This window comes from Vanellus vanellus, assembly GCF_965231255.1.
Source record: "Vanellus vanellus genome assembly, chromosome: 6".
In the NCBI taxonomy this organism is placed as follows: Eukaryota; Metazoa; Chordata; class Aves; order Charadriiformes; family Charadriidae; genus Vanellus; species Vanellus vanellus.
Genome location: NC_138911.1, coordinates 20,069,533 through 20,090,090, shown reverse-complemented (window position 1 = coordinate 20,090,090; position 20,558 = coordinate 20,069,533). Strand labels below are relative to the sequence as shown.

Sequence of the window (20,558 nt, the reverse complement as noted above, 5' to 3'; positions counted from 1 at the left end):
GAGACAAAGGCAGGATAAAAGGGGTTTAGCTGTGCTCAGCACAGGGCTGCAGGGTAGATGGGGGATGCCAGGCTGTCAGGAGCCACCGGCTGCTCCAGCTGTTGCTCACCCATCAAGAGCTGTGTCTTGAGATGTCTCCCACTGTAGCTGAAATGGGAGTTTCTCCACGTTGCTGCTCCCAGCTATTGCAGCACAATATATTCATTTGGTTTAGTAGCAGCTCGGGTAGCTGACATGAAAGCTGCTGAGGCCAATGGCATTTGTTTCTCTTTATTTCTTAGAAGTAATTATTCATCAGTGGAATTTAATTATTACTCTTTTGCCTTTTTAAAATGTTGCTTAATGGAGGAAAGCAGCCATTTGTCTAGGCTGCATTTAATGCTGAGTGGATCCAAAGGGGGTTTTCTTCAAGCTGTTTTGACAATAATAATAATAAAAAAAAATCAAGTTGGTGAAGTGTGGAGCTGTAGGCTGTCTCTGTAATGATCTGAAGCACTCAAGCCCTTATTAACTTAATGCTTTCATTTACTAGCTTGTTCCTGGAGGAAGACCTCCTGGTCAAACTGCTATTGCTCCTTTAAAAAACTAAAGTTAGTAATTGCTTCAGCTGCATAGCTCATCATGAGGAAGGCCCTACAGCTGAGAGCAGCTGTTTTTAAATTTTTGGGGGGAATTTTAGCAAAACCTCTTGTTATACCTCTAGCCCAAGCGTTAGCTATTCCATTGCTGCATATAAATTTGTAAACTCAATTATAAAAGTTCTGCATTTCCACTTTCTTTGGAAGCAGGAGGCTTGAGGGCTTGGCTGTATCGCACGCCGTTACTGTATTGATGAAGAGCTGGGCAGAGCCTGTCAGCTGGTGGGTAGTGGCTGATCGATGTTGGTAGGAGCACATCCTATTTCATCAGTGCAGCCTTTAACCATTAATAGTTGACACTTCTCTGATTACATTTACCCCATTTTTCCATTAAGGGGGCATTTTCTCCCTTCCATCTCCTAGCACTCTCTGGGAAGGAGCACGTTTTTGCATGTCCTACTATAGGGAAGAATTAGTTAAAAGAAAAAAGAAAGGGGGGGGGGGTAGAGAGAAGCACTTTAAGGCAGCTTTGAGTAAATAGCTAGAAATAATTGGGCTTTAGCTGTGTTCTTGTACCTTCTGGATTGCTGGGGACAGTGATCTCTGCTGATCTCTGAATCTCTGCACAAGCTCAGGACAGCAACTGTCCATCAGCAGTTCCTGCAGTGGGCTCTGCTCACAGTCAAAAAGCACTTTTTAAAAATCTGTTTAAAGGTATTCCATTAGGATTTGAGGGCAGTATATGATAGGGGGTCCTTGATAAGAGGGAAGCAAGAAGATACCTGGGGTTGAGTGAGATTAAGCTCCTCCTTGTTGCCCATCTCTGATGGTTTCTGAAGGATGGGATGAGTGCCATCTCGGAGTCACAAGCAGGGAAACTGAGGCACTGCACCAGTGGCTTGCCTGAGACTTGTGTAACAAGCCTATTTACTCTTGTCAAGGCCTGTCCCTAAATATACACCATAAGGTGAAGCATTTTTTTCTGCCTTTGAAAGACATGAGCAATGATACTGTATGGAGATGGACAAAGGGAGTCTTCCCTTGCTGATGTGACCAGCCTGGGGAGGGTGGAATGGGATGGACTCAAAGTACACCAGTGTGGGAGGAAAGATTCCCGTTGAGCTTCATGCACTTGGATTGGGTCTCTGGAGAGATGTTGGTAAGGACAGTGACGTTTATGTTAATCTCTGAAGTAATTCAAAGCTTGTAGATGCTACTGTGGTGAACCACTAGAAAATGTGGAAAGCAGGAGCTCAAGGACAGTCAGCACCTAAAGGTGGGCGCTGAGCACAGCTGTCCTACTGTTGCACCAAGGTATTTCATATATTTTTTAAAAGCAGTTCATTTCTTGGAGTGCTGTAAGTGGCCCTGTTTTTAAAAAAAGAAGGTCTGACTCCTAAGGAGGTGGTATTCGGTATTCATTCTTCCTAGCTCCAAATCCAGCCCTCAGGGTGGATCATTAGTGCCTACAGAAAGTCTTGACCACAGCCATTGTCACTCGCATTGAAGTTTGCTGTTAACTGCCGGTTTCTTGTGCTCCCCAAAGTATACGGGCTTTTAGCTTTTTGTCTGCTGTTCCATGCCTTTCTTTGATCACTATTTGTTCAGCTCCTGAACACAGGAAATAATGAACCCATTTTATTAAAACACTTCCTTTGTATTTGGGAGGGATAAATGAAGGACTTTCCTGCATGAACTTTCTAGCTTGGCTGTTACAAGACATAATGTTCGATGCAGGAGCAGATGCATCAGGAAGGAAATTGTGGGGAAACTCGTGTGGTGCTTGGGAGCTCCATGCCTTCACACCAGCTATGTGTGACATACAAGCATGAGACAAGGTGTGTGTCACCAAAACAGGTGTCTGTCAAAGTTTGGAAGACATACATTTGTGTAGAAGGAGAAATAAAATCGGGGGTAGGAAACCTACTACTTTCTGCATGTCTTGGCTCTACATCCCCTACATTTCTGCAAGGAGTGTCAAGGAGAAAGATATGAGGGTTTAAGGGAGACCTACTCCCATGTAAATATTGTGCTGTTTCCAAGCACTAGCCCAAAGCGAAGCTGGTTGCCTTGCAGCTCCACCTAGGTGGCTGGAGATGCTAAAGCCAAAGATAACTTCTTACCGTTTTGGTTTTTTTTTTTTTTTTCAGGGCCTTATGTGCTGGAGGTGCACATGGCTGAGGTCTGCAGCAAGATCTGAAAGCTCTTTGAGTATCTAAGGCTTGGGCACCTCAAACAGCTTTTCTTAGCGGAACTTAACAAAACGAATTAATCCTGGACGCTCAAGTGGTGTAAGGCACCACATGCCACCAGACCATTTTAACTCACATTGAATTTAATGAAAAGACTCCCACAGACTTCAGTGGGCGACACATCAAACCGTGCAGCACGGCAAAGCCGAAGTCTCAGCCATGTGCTTCCTGTCCTTGGTTTTCAAACATCTCTATTGTGCTGTCCCTATTGAACAATTAAAAATGCTTCCTCACTAGCTGGAGGAATTGAATAAAAATTGGATCTGAAAACAAAGCCACAATGTAAATCATGGTTCCCCCACTGAAGGGGAAATCAAAGCTGTGTTCATCATCTGGTCAGTCAGAGCCAGGTGGAAACATTATTTTGGAGATGCCTCAACCGGGCAGTTCCAGGAGTAAGAAAATCTTGCTGGCTAATTAAGCTCAAATGGATGTACATGGGTCTGCTTAGAGACAGGACTAAGTAGAAGTGCTGTTTTCTTACTAGGATCAGTACTGAAGTTAGAAATTATTTGGAATTAAACTGCTTTAAGAGGAAAATGGCTATTTGGTTTTGGGTTGTTTTTTTTTTTTTTTGGTGGGGGAAAAATTGTTATTTCCTATAGAGCTATTTGCAGGGAAAGAGGTAGCTTGTGTTCTGGATCCTCACAATTTATTACCAATGAAACGTAGATTTGTAGCCACAGGGCTAGTTAGGCATCTCTATGGAAACATACATCTACAGGGTTTGTGCTCTGGTTGTAATCAGGGTTTTCAGAGTTTTTCTTCATATAGACAAGAAGCATAGATAAAGTCAGACTTTAGTATCCAATTCCAGGCTGCATTTGGGGAAAGGTCATGGGAAGAACAAAAACCCAACACGCATCTCTCAGTAGATCAGCCTGGGGTGAGACCCTTATAAGAGGTTGTTTTTCAGAGCAAAACTCCTTTTGAAATATAAGGCTTGAGGCTCGTTATGGATAGGCACAAAAGCATTTCACTTCCATCCTGCAGATGGACTCAGAATCGTGATCAAGAGGGTTGTTTTTTTTTTTTGTTTAAAACTGTAATTTTAAGAAAAAGAAAGCTTTCCAAGCACACACATACCTTGGTGCCAATGCTCTGGGTAGAAGCAGGACGCTGGACTCCACAAGCAGATTCCTCTGTACTTTCATGAGGTCATCTTCCATCCTGTGCTTCTCAGGAACTACTTCATTATTTTTATATGATGGTGACGTGTAAAAGTCCAGCCTGAGGCCACCCTGCCCAGGCAGGCTGCAGCCTGGGTGACGGTGGTTCTTCGGTGACACTTCTGATTGCGCTTGCTTACTTCTCCAATACCAGGTTAGCGTGATCCCTGCAATGGACTTGGAAAAATGTCTGAAATGCTTTATATATAAAGTGAATAAAGGACTGCAGACAAGTGGTGAGATTTTTGGTTTGTTTTTTTTTTTTTTTTCATCAATCTTCCAATTGACAGATTTCTGCATGTAATTAAGGGCTGCATATTCAGTACAATTTATCTTTTTTTTGCCACTTCTGCCTATCTGTTGATAAGGGCTTCTTTTTATTAAGATTCAGGAAAAACTGAGGCACTTTTTTTTTTTTCCCCCTGTGTATATGCATGTCTTTTACATTGGCTTTAAAAAGTACAGTTGTAGTAAGTATATTTAATGGTTCTTCTCAAAGAGATCTAGCAGGTTAGAAAGCAGATCCAATATGCTTATGTTATTAACAGCTGCAGATGCCAGTGCAGGAGAAATGACAGCAAAAAGGGAATTACTTTCCTAGTTACCAAAGAGCAGGGGTGAAAGCTGGGATTTATAGAAATCCATGGAAAAATTCACTGACTCTTTATGGAACAGGATTTAAGCTCTACTTCTGCTCCTAACCCTCCGAAGGACAAAACTCTTAAGACAACCTTTTGTATGAATGCATTAAACTGTTCTCTTCGCCACGTTACAGAAATGGCTTTTTTGGTCAATGCTGCGTTTGCAAACTCCTGAGGAAAAGCTGTGATGCAGACAGGTTGTCATGTGCTGCATGAGCTAATATTAATGCCTGCTGTGACAGTCTTGCTACTCAGTTTTTTGTTTTGCTGCTCCTTGTGTAACATCTGTCTGACAGAGCGATACCAGACTGTCCTTGCCTTCCATTGCACCCCGTTTTCTACCTGAGAAACAGTAATGAGAGCGACCAAGGTGTTTTTTCTTTTCCCTTTGAATTTTTTGAATGAGGCCTGCTGTGTTTTTGCAAATTGCATCTTCGTTGTAAGTACTTAAGAGCCATAGCTTTTCATATCAGACAACTTGGCATCAGCTTTGAAAAGAAACATGTTATTCTAAAACAGAAAACTAGATTAGAAAATTGCTTTTGCAGATAGAAACGAAGTCCTGTCAGCTCGTCTAATCCAGTTCTTTGGCAACGGTGCAGGGCAGCTTTCCGCATGGCATTATGCACGGCTGCCTCTGCCAGACGTGCCAGCCTGGGCGGCTGCGCTTTCTCAGTACAGCTCACAGAACGAGCGCTGGGCCCAGCGTTTTGATCTTTTTGAGAACAAGCTGGCACGTATCTCCATGTAACGCTCCACTGTAACATGGAAAAGTGTCCTACAGGAGTTCAGTTTGGAAAGGTCATCTTATATTTCATAGTGTCCCTTTTAAAAAATAGCCTGAAAGAGAAGAAAAGTTGGTTTTTTTTTTTTGAGTGCATTAGGCTAGCTAATACAGCAAGCATGCAGAACATAAGATATCCAACCAACTATGAAATAAGTGCTAGAATTAATTGCTTAATTCTCTTTGCATTAGGATAAAGCATATGGTTTTAAAACGCCTTCAGTAAAGAACTGCTGAATATGGGAAACATCTACTATTGCCTTGTACTAAATTGAAAAGCAAGTTCAAGTGTAAAGATTGGTGGGGTGATAGCTAAAGGCAAGCTGTCCTGCAACTTATTTTGTGAGACAATCTAGTTTTAATGTTTGTACATACAAGTTTGACCCAGTAAGCACATTAAATAATTACCATTTCTGGAAACACAGATTTTGTTCAAACCAACTTCTTTCTAGTTCTTCAACTATGAAAAAGAAGCCACAGAGATACTTCTTACCCAGCAGCTGATACGTGAGTGCCAAAAGTTTAACTGTACCGAGGAATAACAGACTGCAAGCTAAGGGATTATCATCTGTTCCAGCCTGTTTTCCTATAAGGCTGCTGTAATGATGATTTGTCCTATGTTTGCATAAGGGCTAATGCTGCATTTGAACAGAATCCTGAGCATGCAGAGATACAGGAATTGGCCTCCTTCATTTTCAGGTAAGGTGGGTGTGTCTGCCTGTGCACAATCCCCCCCCCCCCCCCCCCCTTTCCCCTGCAGAATGATGCATTTTTGGGGTGCCAGAGAACAGCATGAAACATGGTCTGTTTTTCAAGCTGATAGTGCGACAGGAAGGTGAGACCTTTTGGCAGGGCCAGTGCTGGTCTCTCAGTGTAGGTAACCTTCATGAGCCCCGCATGTACAGCTGACCTCTCGGTGTTTCATTCCACCAGGAAAGCACAGAGCACTCTCTCTTTGGCCAGGCAGTACCACAGCACACGCATAGCACAATGTGAAGGCAATTAAATGAGTAACAAGTGGAAAGCTTGCATGCGTACCAGCTACAGAGTGGTGCAGGTGCTTGGCAAGATCGAGACTTTGATCCTGTTCACACCAGCATGTGTAAATTCTCACATCCAGTGCTTTCCGTGGGAATACTCAGACATGTTTTTACCTAAATGAAGGGCACAGCACCATCTGATTCACTGTTTTTTATAATACAGCAGCCCCAGTGTTTTATAAGAATTTGGGTAGAGACCGCAAGTTGACTTTAACTGCAGCGGAAAGCGTGCTCCACTAGCTCCAGAAACTTTCAGGAGTAACGCCACATTCTTACAAACTTACCCAATTCCCTGTTGCTGGAACCCTGAACTTCAGTCCCACGTTTCTAACCCCCTCACCTGCCTAGCACAAACCACTGAACTGATTACTTCACATCACTCCTAACCTCAAAGTAACCAGCATGAACAAATGGCAAGACCCAAGCACACAATAAACTCTACCCAGAAACTGGAGGAAAGCTACAGGGAAAGACTGCCTTTATTTCAACATTTTTATGAAATATATCAATTTTTCTACATGAAGAAACATTTATTTTTGCTGGCAGAAGCATCTAAAAGTTCACAAAACAACTCCACAGATTTAAAAAGAAGCATCCACACTTTTAATTTAATCTCTAAATCTTGGTTAAATGGACTTCATCTCTTTCCTTTGTTTCCTTGAAAGAGGTTAGTGGCTCGGGGCAGTATTTTCTCCAGAAGGTAAACATCTCTCAATGGTTGCACTACAGGTGGCTTTCATTCTTTACTGCCTGAAGTCCAGTTTCAAGTTTAGAATTAGAGATATGTTCCACATGGCTTGCAGCACTGTACTGTTTTCATCTCATTTCTCCAGGGGTGCATAATTCAAAAGCTTCTCAATCAGATCCACGTGGGCTAGGAGCATTCTGCGGCAGCAGTATCTCTTCAAACCAAGGGCATCCAGGGCATCTCTATTAATGAACAAGAACAACAGTAAAATAAAATAATGGATGAAGTGAGTCAGAACCACTTGTAAGTGTTCCTAAGCAACATACTGATTACTTTGAGCTTAGTCATAGAGAAAAACTTGTTTGCAGTTCAAAGAAATAGAAATTTAGCATGTGCTGTTAATGTTCTTTTCCATTTACTGCTGTTGACAGGGTGTTTGCCTGTTCTCCAGCCTGCAAGAGCACACGATCTTCTGTTGAAGATGGTGTCTAGCTGACACAACTACTGAACTTTCAGAGGTGAGTCTGCAGAACTCCCATAGGAACAGAACTGTAACAGACTAATTCTTACGAATTTCCTCTTCTGAACTACTCCACTTGTAACTCAGTCTTCCTTTTACCAACACCAGTCTGCAGAAAAGAGAGGAGCTGGTCTGGTTAAAAATCTGATCAATCAGGAGGTATGAATGTGGTAACAGGAAGACAGTTCAGAAACATAGGAAGTCATTCATTTCCACTCCTCTTAAAATCCTGGACAGTCCCTAATTACCTGTGCTGGCTACAGCTCCTGCTGGTTGTATGGTAGAAAGCAGCATGAAGGCACTAGATAGTCTCCTGACACAAGAACAAGGAATAGCATCTCTAACCATTGTTATCCATGCTATTGTTAGTATCTCTAAGCACTGTTGTAACACAATGTTTTTGTAAATTGAGGATGATACTTGCCTACTTCACAAGCCACATTAAAAGGCTAAGTCATATACAGAAACTAAAATAACACAAAATGCAAACTAACCTACATATGGATGGGATGCTAATTCTAAGGAAGGCTAAAAATCCTTTCCGGTTCCCATATAAGAAATCATTCAGTTATAAAACCTGTTCCCCACAAATATACAAGTAAGGATGTGCAGACTACTCAACAAGAAATTTGTATTTTACACTCTTTCCACTTAATTCCTTCTGAGTGACAGTACGAGATTCTTACAGTTGGGCAGAGATGCATGAGTCATCCTAGCTTAAACCACTGCGTGTGTCTTTAATGGCTATCTCTATCAGACCTCTTGAAGATACGTGAAAGTATCCAAGCTCTTTAGCACCAACCTATTAACCATATAGCCAGTCTGACACTCCTTCAGAATTTGAAATTCATGAAATACAACTGATCTCACCCCTTTAGATCTATATGATAAAGTGCAATGATCCAGCATTTGCTTAAAACAAATGTATTTTCCTGAAACCTGTAATTCTCCTGTAGGAAGAAGCTGATAGATACTTTTCTAAAGTACAAATGACTAAAAGGAAGCCTCTGCATAAGCTAGAGCATGGTAAAAGGTTGTTCGGTCTCAAGTAGTACAGTCTAACTGTATAGAGTCAAACTCCAGCAGCTTCTCTGATGACGTCAATTAGTCCTTGTACCTATTAACAGTTCTTCAAGGGCTTAAATAGCAGGACTATTCATTTTAAATAACTTTTGCAAGTGCTAGTCCTAAGGGAAGTATATGAACAGTGTATTTTTTTTAAAAAGAATGTTTATAAATAACATCACATGACATCTAAACTTTCCAAAACACTTGAGAACAAATGAATTTAGTGTCTGTTGGTATGTAAGTTTTAAGAGCTATCTGGAAAGTTCTGAACTTTCAAATGCAGTTAGAGATGCAAAATGCTGACATTAATCACAACTTTAGAAATCATACTGTACATTTCAGCTAGAACAACTTCAGCTGTATTTCCCTTTTCCTCTAGCTTCCAAGAACTTATGTAAAAAGAGTAATTTTAAGGAACAAACAGAATGGTGTGGGTCTTTTTTAACTACAAATTCTTTAGACAAGTTTATTTTCCATTTTGTCCATCCATTTCTTAAGCCACCATTAACAGTGATTCTGACACTGCATTGTAAGATTTTAACTGTTTGATATTTGTAAATTCTGCTTCTGATTTTACAAAACCATAACTGCATTAGTTTGAAGAGGCATCCAAGAATCACACCAGTGACCATTGCATTCGTTTTCAAGTGAGCATTTATCAATAACAATGTACATCTTCCTGTCCCATACAAAAGCAGAGGAATAATGAAGACAAGAAAAATATTAAAATGTAATACTTGGTAAATAAGTCAGAAGTGCTACCAGAATAGCTCTGATAAATTTCAGTATTAGTGAGAAATTATTAGCAATCCATACTATTTTAATGTTTTTAACTCCATAAATGAAAGAAAAAAACCCACCACCTTGTTTTGTAGGAGCTTTTCAAATACCTTTAGTTTAGCAGCTGCAATAGTCTACTCAGCTATGTTTGACAGGTTCTGGGATGTAAATGCACTCTAAAAAGGCCACTCACAAAAGTAATAAGATTTAGGAAAAGTATTGAATGATTTTCACTGGACACTTTTAAATGAAGTTGATAAACGGTGGGGGGACAGGATATCTTTTCCCTGCAAACTCCACATCAAGCAGTGAGAAACAGAATAATTAGGACTTCCTACAAGTTTAGATAAGGCTCAAAACCAAAGCTTTCCTTCCCTGTTTATTCTGTGCTCCACTGTTTAACATTTGACAAAACAGTATCCAAAACCGTAAGAATGTTTTCAGATTTACTTTAGAGAAAAGGCAATGAAATCTGTGTTGTTACTATACATTCTTCTGACAGTTCACAGACATAAGTCCATTAAAAAACCTATTAGTAATCCTAAACATTTGAATGCAAAGCAAATACTCTTTTCTTTCTACTTAACAGTTTCAACATCACTTCAGGAAGTCTCCCAAACTTCTAACATTTTTTTTCCCCACTCTTTTGAATTGCAAAAATTCCATGTTTGTTTTTTTTTTTCCTTCATACTTGATGACAATGTAAATATTTCTCAGGAGTTACCTTCTCAAACCCTTCTGAAGTAGTCCCACGACAACTAGACCCCCCTCAAACTATTAAAAGAAAATTCTGACTATGCAAAGCATGCATAGACTTCTTAAAATGGAAGTGTTAGGACTATCAGTCAGGTATCTAGAGCAGTTAAACTTCCCCTTCGCCCCAGCAAACCAGTGCTTTCAAATAAGGTTAGCAATTCTGGGGAGTGAAGATGAAAAGCTTTTAAGAAAACCTAAAAGAGGTATACGTTGTTAACGTTAGTTACTTCTTACACTTGTAACTTCTTTCTTGCCCCTTTAAAAAAACCCAAACATTGGTGAAGTTGACTGTACTGCTTGTTTCTTTCGTTCCCATTCCATCCAGAGTTAAATATTTAAGACTGTTTTGGGTGTAAAGGTTACGACTTGGCAACTTCCATACTACTACCCAGACAGATTCAGTAGGGAAGCAAGTACCTTCTTACCTACTATAATTTTTAACCTCTGGTTAAATAGCTAGCCTCAGAATGTATCTGTAGTTTTTAGCCTCTTTACAGCTACTTTGTAATGCCACGATCCTGCACTTATATACCTTATGCACTGTGCAATCACATCTAAAACCTAAGTCAAAGAACACAGAAATAATACCCACCCTTCTGTATATTCTGCTTGCAGAAGGCCAAGATAGGCTTCCCACTTGTTTCCAACTATTTTGCCACATGTGAAACATCTGACTGGGATGATCATTTTTGCACTGAATCTGTAACATTAAAAAATACAGTATCGCACCTCTACAAAATGACTAAATACCACATTCAAACATAAGAAAGAAAACTCAGAACTTGTACAAGTCTCAAACGGCAGCTCAACAGGCGACGTGAGAGCAGGCAAGAGAAGAGGCCGCGTTACCGAGGTGCTCAATGCCAGCGGCATTGATAACATCTCGCCACCGTCGGTCCAGCCCGCACCAACTCCCCCCCCCCCCGCCCAAGCCCGGGAGCGGGTTATCCCTACCCCGCGGCCGGCAGAGACAGGCCTAGAGGTGGCGTAAGAGACGGTTGTCGGGCGGAGGGACCCCGAAGCTGAGGCCTCTCTCAACAGGCCGGGCCTCCCCGAAGGAGACCGGCCCCGGTTCGCCCGCGAACCCCCACCCTAAAGCGGCGAGGAAGCGCCTAGCCCCACCAGAGCACTGAGAGAACCGCAGCCCATGAGGCTACTCCTACCGTCACGGCTGCCCCGCGCGCCGCTAACGGCTACCGGGGCGCTACCAGTGCGGCGAGGCGGGGGAAAGCGTTCCGGCGCACCCCTGCTTCTGCGCGGAGGGGCGGGATGGTAGCGGCCGAGCGTACGGTGTCTCGGGCGGCTCAAGAAAGTGCGCTCGTGGGGCGGGCTCGTTTTCGCGTTTCGCGTGTGGCGCTCTGAGTGGCAGCTGGGGCGCCGGGAGCGCAGAGCGGCGGCACCGGCGGTGCGAGCGACCGAGCGAGCACGGCGCCCGCCCCTGATCCTCCTGCTCCTCGTTCCCAGGTGGGTGGGTACTTGTTGCATTGCGAGAGGGCTTTTTCGGCGACGGGACTTCTCATCCCATCCTGGCTGAGGTACCGGAGCCGTCCGGGGCGGGAAGCGCAACTGGTGGCTGCAGCCCAGCACCCTCCCGCCCAGTCCGGCGGGGGGGCGGTGGGCGCGATGGGAACACCGGCGGGCAGGGCTGTGGGACGGAGTCGGGGTACCCTGTGACAGCCAGCTCGCTGGTCCGCTCCCTTACGGGCAGGGGCCCCGCAGCGGGCAGAGACCCCCGCCGCCTGACTGAGGAGCGGCCGGCCGGGGGAGGCCGTGAGGGCATCCGCGAGGGAAGAGGGGGCGGCGGTTGGGACCCCCCCCAACGGGCGGCTCCTGGCGGTTGGGACCCCCCAACGGGCGGCTCGCGGCGTCGCTCGTCGCCGTGTCGCCTGTCTGGAAGCGCGGCGCCGTGGCCCCTCTGCGGGCTGTTTCGCTGCTGCTGTTGGCGCTCCCTCAGGCGGGAGAAGGCAGGAGCGGCTGCCGCCCGCCTTTATAACCCGCTCCCGTTCCCACCGCCCGTCCCGAGGGGTTATTGTTTTTTTTTTTCTCGTTGATCGGCAGAGCCCGGACAGTGTTTATTTCTTCGGCGGTAAACCCGCCGTCGAGTCCCCAGTGAAGTTGTGGGCTCTGTCAGGGCCGCAGGTTTGCTGAGAGTTTTTTAAACTCGGGGGTCGATGGGACTCGACGCTGTCCCGTTTAACTTTTCAAGTTGCTCCGTCTTGCTGTGACCTGTGCGTGGCTAAAACAAGAACGGAGCGGTTCAACAGAGCTGCCCTTGAGGTACTGCCTGCTGTTCAGGGGCAGTGCCATGCATGAAACGGAGCGTTTTCCCCGGAATCTCAGGGAGGAGGGAAGCTCCCCTTGCTCGGGAGGCAACGGCTGGCTTCAGGCAAAGCAACCGCTTTTATTGGGTACCCCACGCCGGGGAGGCTGGGTAGGAGAGGATAATGCATCTTGAAACTGTTTACTTGTATTTCATTGATCTTAAGGGTTGGGGGAAGCATTAGGCATAGACTATGTCTGCTTAGCAAAGGGAAGCACGTTGTGATGGCTACAAACTTTGGGGACAGACACTGCTGTTCTGGAGACTCTGCGATGAAGCATTAGTCTGAACACTGTCAGTCCTTATTGTTTTCTTGTTACAGTGTTAGCTTTATGCTAATTGTCCTTGGGCAGAGCAGAAATTCTCCAAAAGTGTTTTATTTTCCTGCGAAAGTATCTGTGAGTTGATACAGTGCACGGCGCAGAGTCATTACTGTCAGGCATATAAATAATTGTGTCTTAATGCACAGCTTATGTTAATACGTCTTTCGTGACTATTTTTTGAATGACTGGATTATTGACCCTCTGCACAGAAATGCCAGACCTAACTTGAAACGTAAAAGAGCAAATAGTTTTGTTTTAACAAATAAAGATTTGAGGTTGTTTGAAAGCATTTTTACAATTCTGATTGCTAGTGAAAAGACAGTAATTTTTGCAGTCCCAGAAACAATTATACACAGTTGTGAATGGAGCCAATTGACTTGGCATGCAGGGTAGATGAACCTCCTGTGATCTCTAGATTATTATTGTTATCGTTGACCAGTGGGAGTCTTTTCTTTTTGTCCTTTGATTTCTTTTATTTTTTTGGGGGGGGGCTGAGAATTTGGAGATTGTGCTTTGATGTGTTTTCAGCACCAGGGCTCCAAAGTAATTTTCTTACTGAACTGTGCACTGAAAGACATTTGTGTTTGGACATGGAAATTTGCAATTGGGATTGAGAAAGAGGGGCTGTCACAGGGGCTTCATGGCAGAGCCACATGATTATATGTAGGTTAGTGTCTTATATCTGCCTTGCAGAAATGTGCTTGCTTATTTCTTAAAAACAAAACTGAATTTTAACTTTCAGACCTAGTTCTCATATCTGACTTTGCTTAGCATCTTTTTTTCAAACATAAATTTACTCAGTTTGTTCTCACAGTATTACTTTAACTTTGTTATGCCTTTTCTAGATAACCTGCTTTGGCTGGGTGATGGGCTTAGTGAACTAATAGGTCTTTTATGGCTGTAGCTTCTTTGATCATAGAAAATATATGGATTTTTATGATCTATGACCTGGAGAGACCGCTACATACTGAGAACATTCTCTGCTCAACTTCATGTATCCTCTGTTTAGTCTGACCGTTTGCCAAACTGCAGAAGTCTGTTTAAAAGTGTTGGGGGGGGTGTGCGCACACATGTGACTGTTAGGAATCAGTCATGTTTTATGTGCTGTAGCTCATAGGGGTGACTCTGCATAGTGAGCCATTTGTGGCATGCCACCTTTCAACTCCTTTTTTTCAGGTGAGCTGGGTACTGCTGAAACTCAGCTGTTGCAGTTTAGTATTTAGTCAAATTTGGTCTCTTCATCCTTCTGAAGACTGGAAGAATCAGGTCTCTTTAAGCATCCCTTGAAGAAGGATTGTAAGAATCGGAGACCTATCTCCTAGAACTAATCCTAGAACTGTATGAGTCACACAGTCACAGGAAGTTCTTGTCCTGTTTCTGGTTTCTTGCCACCTTCAACAAGCAGTAGTCCCCAAACTGCTGATTCTTTGGGCCTTCAGGCAGCCTGGTGGCTAGGAAAGCCATCGGGACACTCTTTAGTGCTGAGCAGAAGAGACTTCCCTAGAACTAATCGAGTTGAAGTAAGTTTGAGAACTGTGGACTGCTTTTCTGATATGCTTCTGGAGCAGCTTGTGTCACGTGAGGTTTTGTTGTGGGGCACTGCAGATAATGTATCCCGCTTCTTGGTTAATGCAGTACAGGACTTCATGTGATATGAACAACTTTTGAAACCTGACAGTGTTCTGTCCCACCATCAGTGTTGAGTTGAGGCTTGTTCTTGGCATTTTTTTGTGGAGTTAGACCTACAAAATGCAGATAGGTATGACAGCTCCATGGCATTGTTAGTGATGAGTACTGAAATCATAGATAGGTGACTAAGGAGTACATCCTGCTTCCTATTCTCCCATCCACAAAATATAAGGGAAAATATTGCTGCTTGTTTAAAAAACAACCCCCCAAAAAAGTCAGTGAAGTGACCTGACTGACTGAACTATGCTTAAAATACTTTTATAGCTTAAGTGGCCGTATGACCTCCTGCAGCTCATGTTGGCAGATTGTGTCTTTTGTGACCTTGTCTCTGTAATTAGGGCTGTAGGAAGGAGTCATGGGATCTCTGCTCTTGTACTGGTAGCGTGAGAAACCAGTGGCTGAGAAATCTTTTATTTTTTTTTTTAATTTTTTTTTTTTTTTTACTTTGTGGGTTGCAATAGATCAAGTTTAGGTGTGCACTCTCATGAGTCTGGAAACTTTTCACCTTTCACTGCTTTTCACCATCTGCGCTTATTCCCCTTCTTCTGACTTTGCTTGTTTCTGCATGTGTGTAGTTAATCACCAGAACTGAAGATTTGAATCTTTAAAGATCTGATTTCCCAGTTAGGTAGCAGTTGTGTTCAAGGGTAGTGAATTGTTACTTAAATTTAGGACTTTTTAGAAGAACTTTTCAGTGAAGGATTGTTTTGGTACTATTAATCATGACTTGCAATCTTCTATAAACCTGTGGATACCCCTGTTGGCTCTGCCTGGAGTTAAAAGCTCTGTTTGGTGTTGCTTTCTGTGGTCATTTAGAGAAAGAATGTTATCAGTTTTCACTCCATCTCTGACTAACACCTCAGAATCAGGTACATGATTGCGAAAGTTCGTGGTACCATATTCAGTGTTGTACGCCTGGGATCTCAAAGCCAGAGAGAGAAGAATCCTAAGAGAAAAAGACTTGCATGAATCTTGAAATCAGTGATTAAATAAGACATTAGTCAGGAACTGAAATGTGACATGGAAAACTTAAATATGTAGCAGTAAAGAGCCAGAGTGAGAGGGGAAGATTAAAAAAAAAAAAAAGGCAAGCAAGATGAAGCTTGGCTGCTGTTTTCTCAGGCACATTCTCCACGTCTCCAAGTCTATTAAATCCTGCAGATTTACTGTTGGGCTTTCTCTTGTCCTGGTTAACTACTCAAAAGTGTGTCATTCATCCCGTTCCACAACAGGGAAAGAAAAGTGGCTCCCTCTGGAGCTGGCTAATGTGACTTTGGAATGACTTCCCTCCTTTCCCTCTAAAGCTTGCAGGCTCAAGGAGCAAAGACTAAGCTGGATTCTTGATTTGTTTTCTCCTTGATTTTTTTTGAGTGGGTGGCTTTCTGCCTCGTTATGTGCCCCACCCCAATTGGATATAGCTTTACACGTGATGGTAGGGAAGTGGAGAAAGACAAGAAGGAGAGGTAGAAATGATGGAAGGAGGAAACGCTTGTCTACTCTGTAGAGCTTTGCATTGTTTAGTTGCCCTGCATGCTGTTTAGTAGCTGCTCAGGCCCCTGGATTTCGTGAAACAAATACAGAAGCTGCTAAGTAAGTAGAAATGAAGAGAAACCTCTCTAAGCTGGGGATGTGACTGCAGCTTCACTGTAATACCAGACAAGCCTGATGCTGCTGATTTCATTAAAAGCAACATTTGGGGCCTCAAAGCAGGGTTTAATACTTGCTATATATTTCTTTTAAATATGCTGACCTTATCTGGTAAGCCTGTAATATTTGTTGCAATGAAGAGCAGCTGCTGCATAAATACATATATAATATCAGTTGCCAATTCTGAAAGCTGTGCTGAGACTGTGACTTGTTTGAAGTGGGGTTGTTATTAAGAGGCAGGTGGCAGGATGTTTATTTTACACCTTGTTAATTGCTTGTTTTTCCTGCTGTAATTGGCTTCCTAATGGGGGCAGAATGCACTTGGTTTTGCACACAAAGCTTCATTAGTGACAACCGATGGAAAGGATTCAGAGGGTGGGATTTATATGAAATATATATATTGAGTAACAGATGTCTCTGCTAAATAGAGCATGTGAGGAAGTCCCATAGATACGTCCAAAAATACAAATGTTTTTCCATAAAACAATTTAAGGTGTCCTTGTGTTAGATGTAAAGATCACTGCCTATTACTTGAGAAGGGGGCAGAGACTTTATCTTGCTATTTTTGTGGGGCAGAGACTTTGCTCTGCTTTACTGGACAGCAGTTAGGATGCTGAGATGGTGCTCTGTATTTGGGACTCTGACAGAGTACATGTACTTATAAAGATATCTTTAATGATCTCTGTGACATATCTAGCGATTGCTCCTGGTCACGAACTGGGAGGAGATGGTGAGCAGTGGTGGTGTTTAGCAGCTTTCTAATATGTATGGAACCTTTCCTGCTGCTTGTGTATGTTGGTGCTATTTTGGGTGTCCTCCCATTCACACTGGGCCCTTGGAGGCAGGACACTGCTATGGAGAAACACAGCTGGAGCATCTGTATTTTCAGGGTGATCCTGGTTGTGCTTAGAAGTGAGAGCTGAGGTGTTGTTCTGGCTAGGGATGGGTACTCCACAAAGGCAGTTCTTGTTTTAATAATGACCTTTTTTATGTGGTGTAAGGTTCCTTTGTATAAGAACCTGGTCTAAGAATTGTCTGTTGATGGTCATGTCATCATGATGATCATTGGACACCATTGTGTCTGATGCCATGAACAGAATTTTGTGCTGTTTGGTTTAATATGCAATCGTACCTGTAGAGGTTACTGTAGGTGGTGGGTGAGTGTAGTTTTGTATATGTGTACATACATGTATATACTTGTACATACATATAAAATGCAAAGGTAAGATCGCCCTTCATGGAAATGGCTTATCATCCTTAACTCCCCCTACCCCTACTTTTTTTTTTTTTATTTTATTTAAAAAGCACTGAGATGGGATTGGAAAAAACAGTTGTCTATTCCCCTGCTTCTCTGCTTCCTCAGATGTCAGTATTTAACTAGTTTGGAACTGGTTTTATCTGTCATGTTTGTTCTGAGTAAGGTCACTTCAAGGCAAAAGTATAAAGTTTGCCAGTCTTGGATTGACATATTTTATAAGAAAAAGCCTTTATTACGTAAATATATCACAGCCTAATTGACTGTTTCATGTTGGGGGGGGGGAGGGAAGAGTAATATCCTGAGGCAGCATTTTAATCAGAAAGATCACAGGAGCTGCCCATCAGCTCTGCTTTTCCATGCAAGTGTCCTCAGATGACAAAATAATCCCCTTTCTTGGGATAATGCTTTTCATTTATGTAGAATCTTTCCTTCCAGAGTAAAGGATAGATTGTGAAGTTGAGAGGAGGCCAGGGCTTGTCAATTAAAGGGAGGAGCCCGAAGGTCTTGTCCTTCCATGGTGAAAGCAGTATGTGTGTTCCCATTGAGCTCATGGATGTGCTTTTGTCTCTGATGTACTTCCTGTCTTTTTAAATAGAAATAAGTCTTGATGGGAGAAGTCTGCAGCAAGCTGGTCCTCTTGTAGTAGTTTGCCCTGGCATCTATGAATCTCTGAACTCCAATGAAAAGGAATGGGGGGATTTTCTAACTTATTTTTGAAGTCTTATCTCTGAGACTTTCAGAAGTGATGATGGATGTATTTGGAACAAAGAATTAAAGAGCAGGCTCTGCTGAAGGCTATCCTTTGGGCCCTTTGGGAATGCTTATGTCTGCATTTAAACTTGATGCTTGGACTTTTCCTTCCATCTGTCTTATGGCCGGCCTTGCATCTTGCAAGCCTTCATGGGAGTGGGAATAAAAGATGGTGGTTATAAGTAGGAGCAAAGATCCATCTTGCTGAGTAGCTTGTCTCTGACAGTGGCCAGTAGTGGCTACTTAAGGAAGCAGGTAAGCTTAAAGCAAGCATGCAGTAGTAATACAGTGGTATACTGGCACTTTGTTTCATGAAAGTCTGTAGCTGTAGTCTTGTTCCAGAACTGACCAGTCGGGAAAGAAAATGCAGGTTTTTCTGATTAAAACCACTTACTCAGCTTGGGCATGTTAGCCCGTTGTGTCCAGATTAAGGTTCTGTATGGAAGCTGCATGTCCTAAACCAGCTTCAAAGCTGCCCCCTGCTATGTGCAGCATCCTGGTGAAAGACAGCTATTTCTGGAATAGTCTGTGTTAGTGTGCAGAGCCTCAGACCTCCCAGCGTACAGTGCTTCCAGTGAGGACGTGGGGACGAGGATAGAGTCGATGCATAGGATATCATGTTATCACTTGGATGAGTGGGCTGCTGCGCACCTAGCGTTGTGCCATCCACAGGGAACATTCAATTGCTTTGTTTATTGAGCTGCTGTTTTTAAAATTAAAAACAGCCAAATGTTTCATAAAATATTAAGAGGCACTGCTTTAGCGTCTCTCATCAGATTAAGTATGTCACTTTGTGTGTCCTTAGGGTGATAAAGCCAATCAGCTTGGTTATTCTCTCACCTTGAGGATGCATTAAGGTGACATGCTTCATCTCACAAGAGATGCTGAAGCTATCATGCTGCAGAACTGGTAACCGTAGGGGTCCTGCACTTTAACGGTGGACACTCAAATGAAATTTTGCAGAAGCAATACAGTTTGCTTTGTACGAGTGAATTCCTTTTTGTTAGAGAAGCACTTCTTGAAAAAAATATTGAGGTAATACAGTGGTAGACACATGCACAGTGACTGCTCTGCAGGAAAGGAAGAAATTGCAGCATGTTTTGTATGAAGGACCAAGAACTGTTATGTTTCAGTGGGTAATGGGGGAGAAGCCTCTACCTTCTTCAAATGTTCTTTATGAATATGGATTTTGAAGCCGTTTTCCTTGCAGGTGATTTTCTTTTTCATTCAGGAGCCAGTTCCAGCATTTTAATCACAACACAGTGGCACTGGAGTAGCAGAGGGTTGGGAAACTGTGGGGTGTAGTAGCCTCAGGACTAGAAAGCTGAGGAAGGGTCTCCAGCTTGCAGCAGAGAAGCCCTGAGGCACCAGGGCATACTGGTGAAACACAGTATGTTAGAGCTGGGACCAAGCTGTAGAGAGCTGGCTTTTGCTGAGTTTTCCGTCATCTCTTGCCTCTACCTGTCAGTTCTAGCAGTTTTCAGCACGTGTATAGTACTTGGGAATGCTGGAACATACCAGGTTAAATAATCATGGAGTTTTAACAAACTCGAGATACAAGACCAACTTGACTTCTGAATGTCCTGGTTGTTTTCGGTTATGTTGCCTCTTTAAACTCAGTAAGTAATGGCACATGTGGCATGTTACTCTTGCATTCCCACTGCACACAGCTAAATCACACACACGTGCACATCAGGGAGCCGTTATTCAGGAGTCTGTTCTGAAGGGCAGCAGTTCTTTTGTCTGATCTGATACGCTGCTGCTGCTTTGCTTGGTGGTGGTGTGAGGGAATAATAAAGTAAAGCCTTCAATCATATGACCTGATCAGAGAGGGTTGTCTGTAGTGATTGATAAGTCCTGTTGGAACAATAGGCTGCTTGAGCTGTGCCCAGGGACTGCTGGGTTTGGTTGGGGTTTTGCATTCATTTTTGGCTTGAATAAAAAGAACATTGAGATCAAGGTTGCAGTTTTGTTTGCAGCTTGCCTTCAAATCCCTGCCTGATCTAAAATGGTACTTAACTGTATATACCTCTGCTCTCCCCAAAACTATTTAGAGACCACTTTCCCCATCTCCTTTAGGATATGCTGAGTATTTTGAGGACTCCCAAATTATTTTGTTTCCTTAAATAGGTACTCTCTCAAGGAAGCATAAACCAAAGACATCTTCCCACCCTGCACCCCCCTGACCTGATAAGCGGCATGCTGAGCAAATGGACATGGGTTCTCTTCCCTGGGACAACCCCCAGCCAGGGCTTTTTCCCACAGGCCTCTTGTATGACCTTGTGAAGCTACTTC

General features: G+C 43.1%; 1 protein-coding gene and 1 long non-coding RNA gene across 3 annotated transcripts in view; one reads left to right on the top strand and one right to left on the bottom strand.

Moving 5' to 3' along the window:
- Positions 1–6,919: 6,919 nt before the first annotated feature.
- POLR2L (RNA polymerase II, I and III subunit L) lies at positions 6,920–11,562 on the bottom strand. The gene is made up of 3 exons (XM_082485193.1): positions 11,440–11,562; positions 10,869–10,976; positions 6,920–7,394 (listed from the first exon to the last, which is right to left on the bottom strand). Exons 2-3 carry the CDS (start codon positions 10,961–10,963, stop codon positions 7,286–7,288), a joined length of 204 nt encoding a protein of 67 aa, XP_082341319.1. The 5' UTR covers positions 10,964–10,976; positions 11,440–11,562; the 3' UTR covers positions 6,920–7,285.
- Positions 7,429–20,558, top strand: part of LOC309673427 — a 73,710-nt gene continuing 60,580 nt past the window's right edge. Inside the window, exons 1-2 of one of the 2 annotated variants that reach the window (XR_014269313.1) lie at positions 7,429–7,455; positions 7,584–7,670. This is a non-coding gene — a long non-coding RNA (uncharacterized lncRNA). Of the gene's footprint in view, positions 7,456–7,517; positions 7,671–20,558 lie in introns of those variants that run through there. The other variant, XR_014269314.1, reaches the window with a different exon arrangement.

Bases quoted from the DNA above. Each gene is read 5' to 3' on its own strand.
- POLR2L (XM_082485193.1), bottom strand. From the start codon at position 10,963: ATGATCATCCCAGTCAGATGTTTCACATGTGGCAAAATAGTTGGAAAC. The intron at 7,395-10,868 runs GTGGGTATTATT...GTTCATTAATAG, and splicing joins CAAGCAGAATATACAGAAGG to AGATGCCCTGGATGCCCTTG.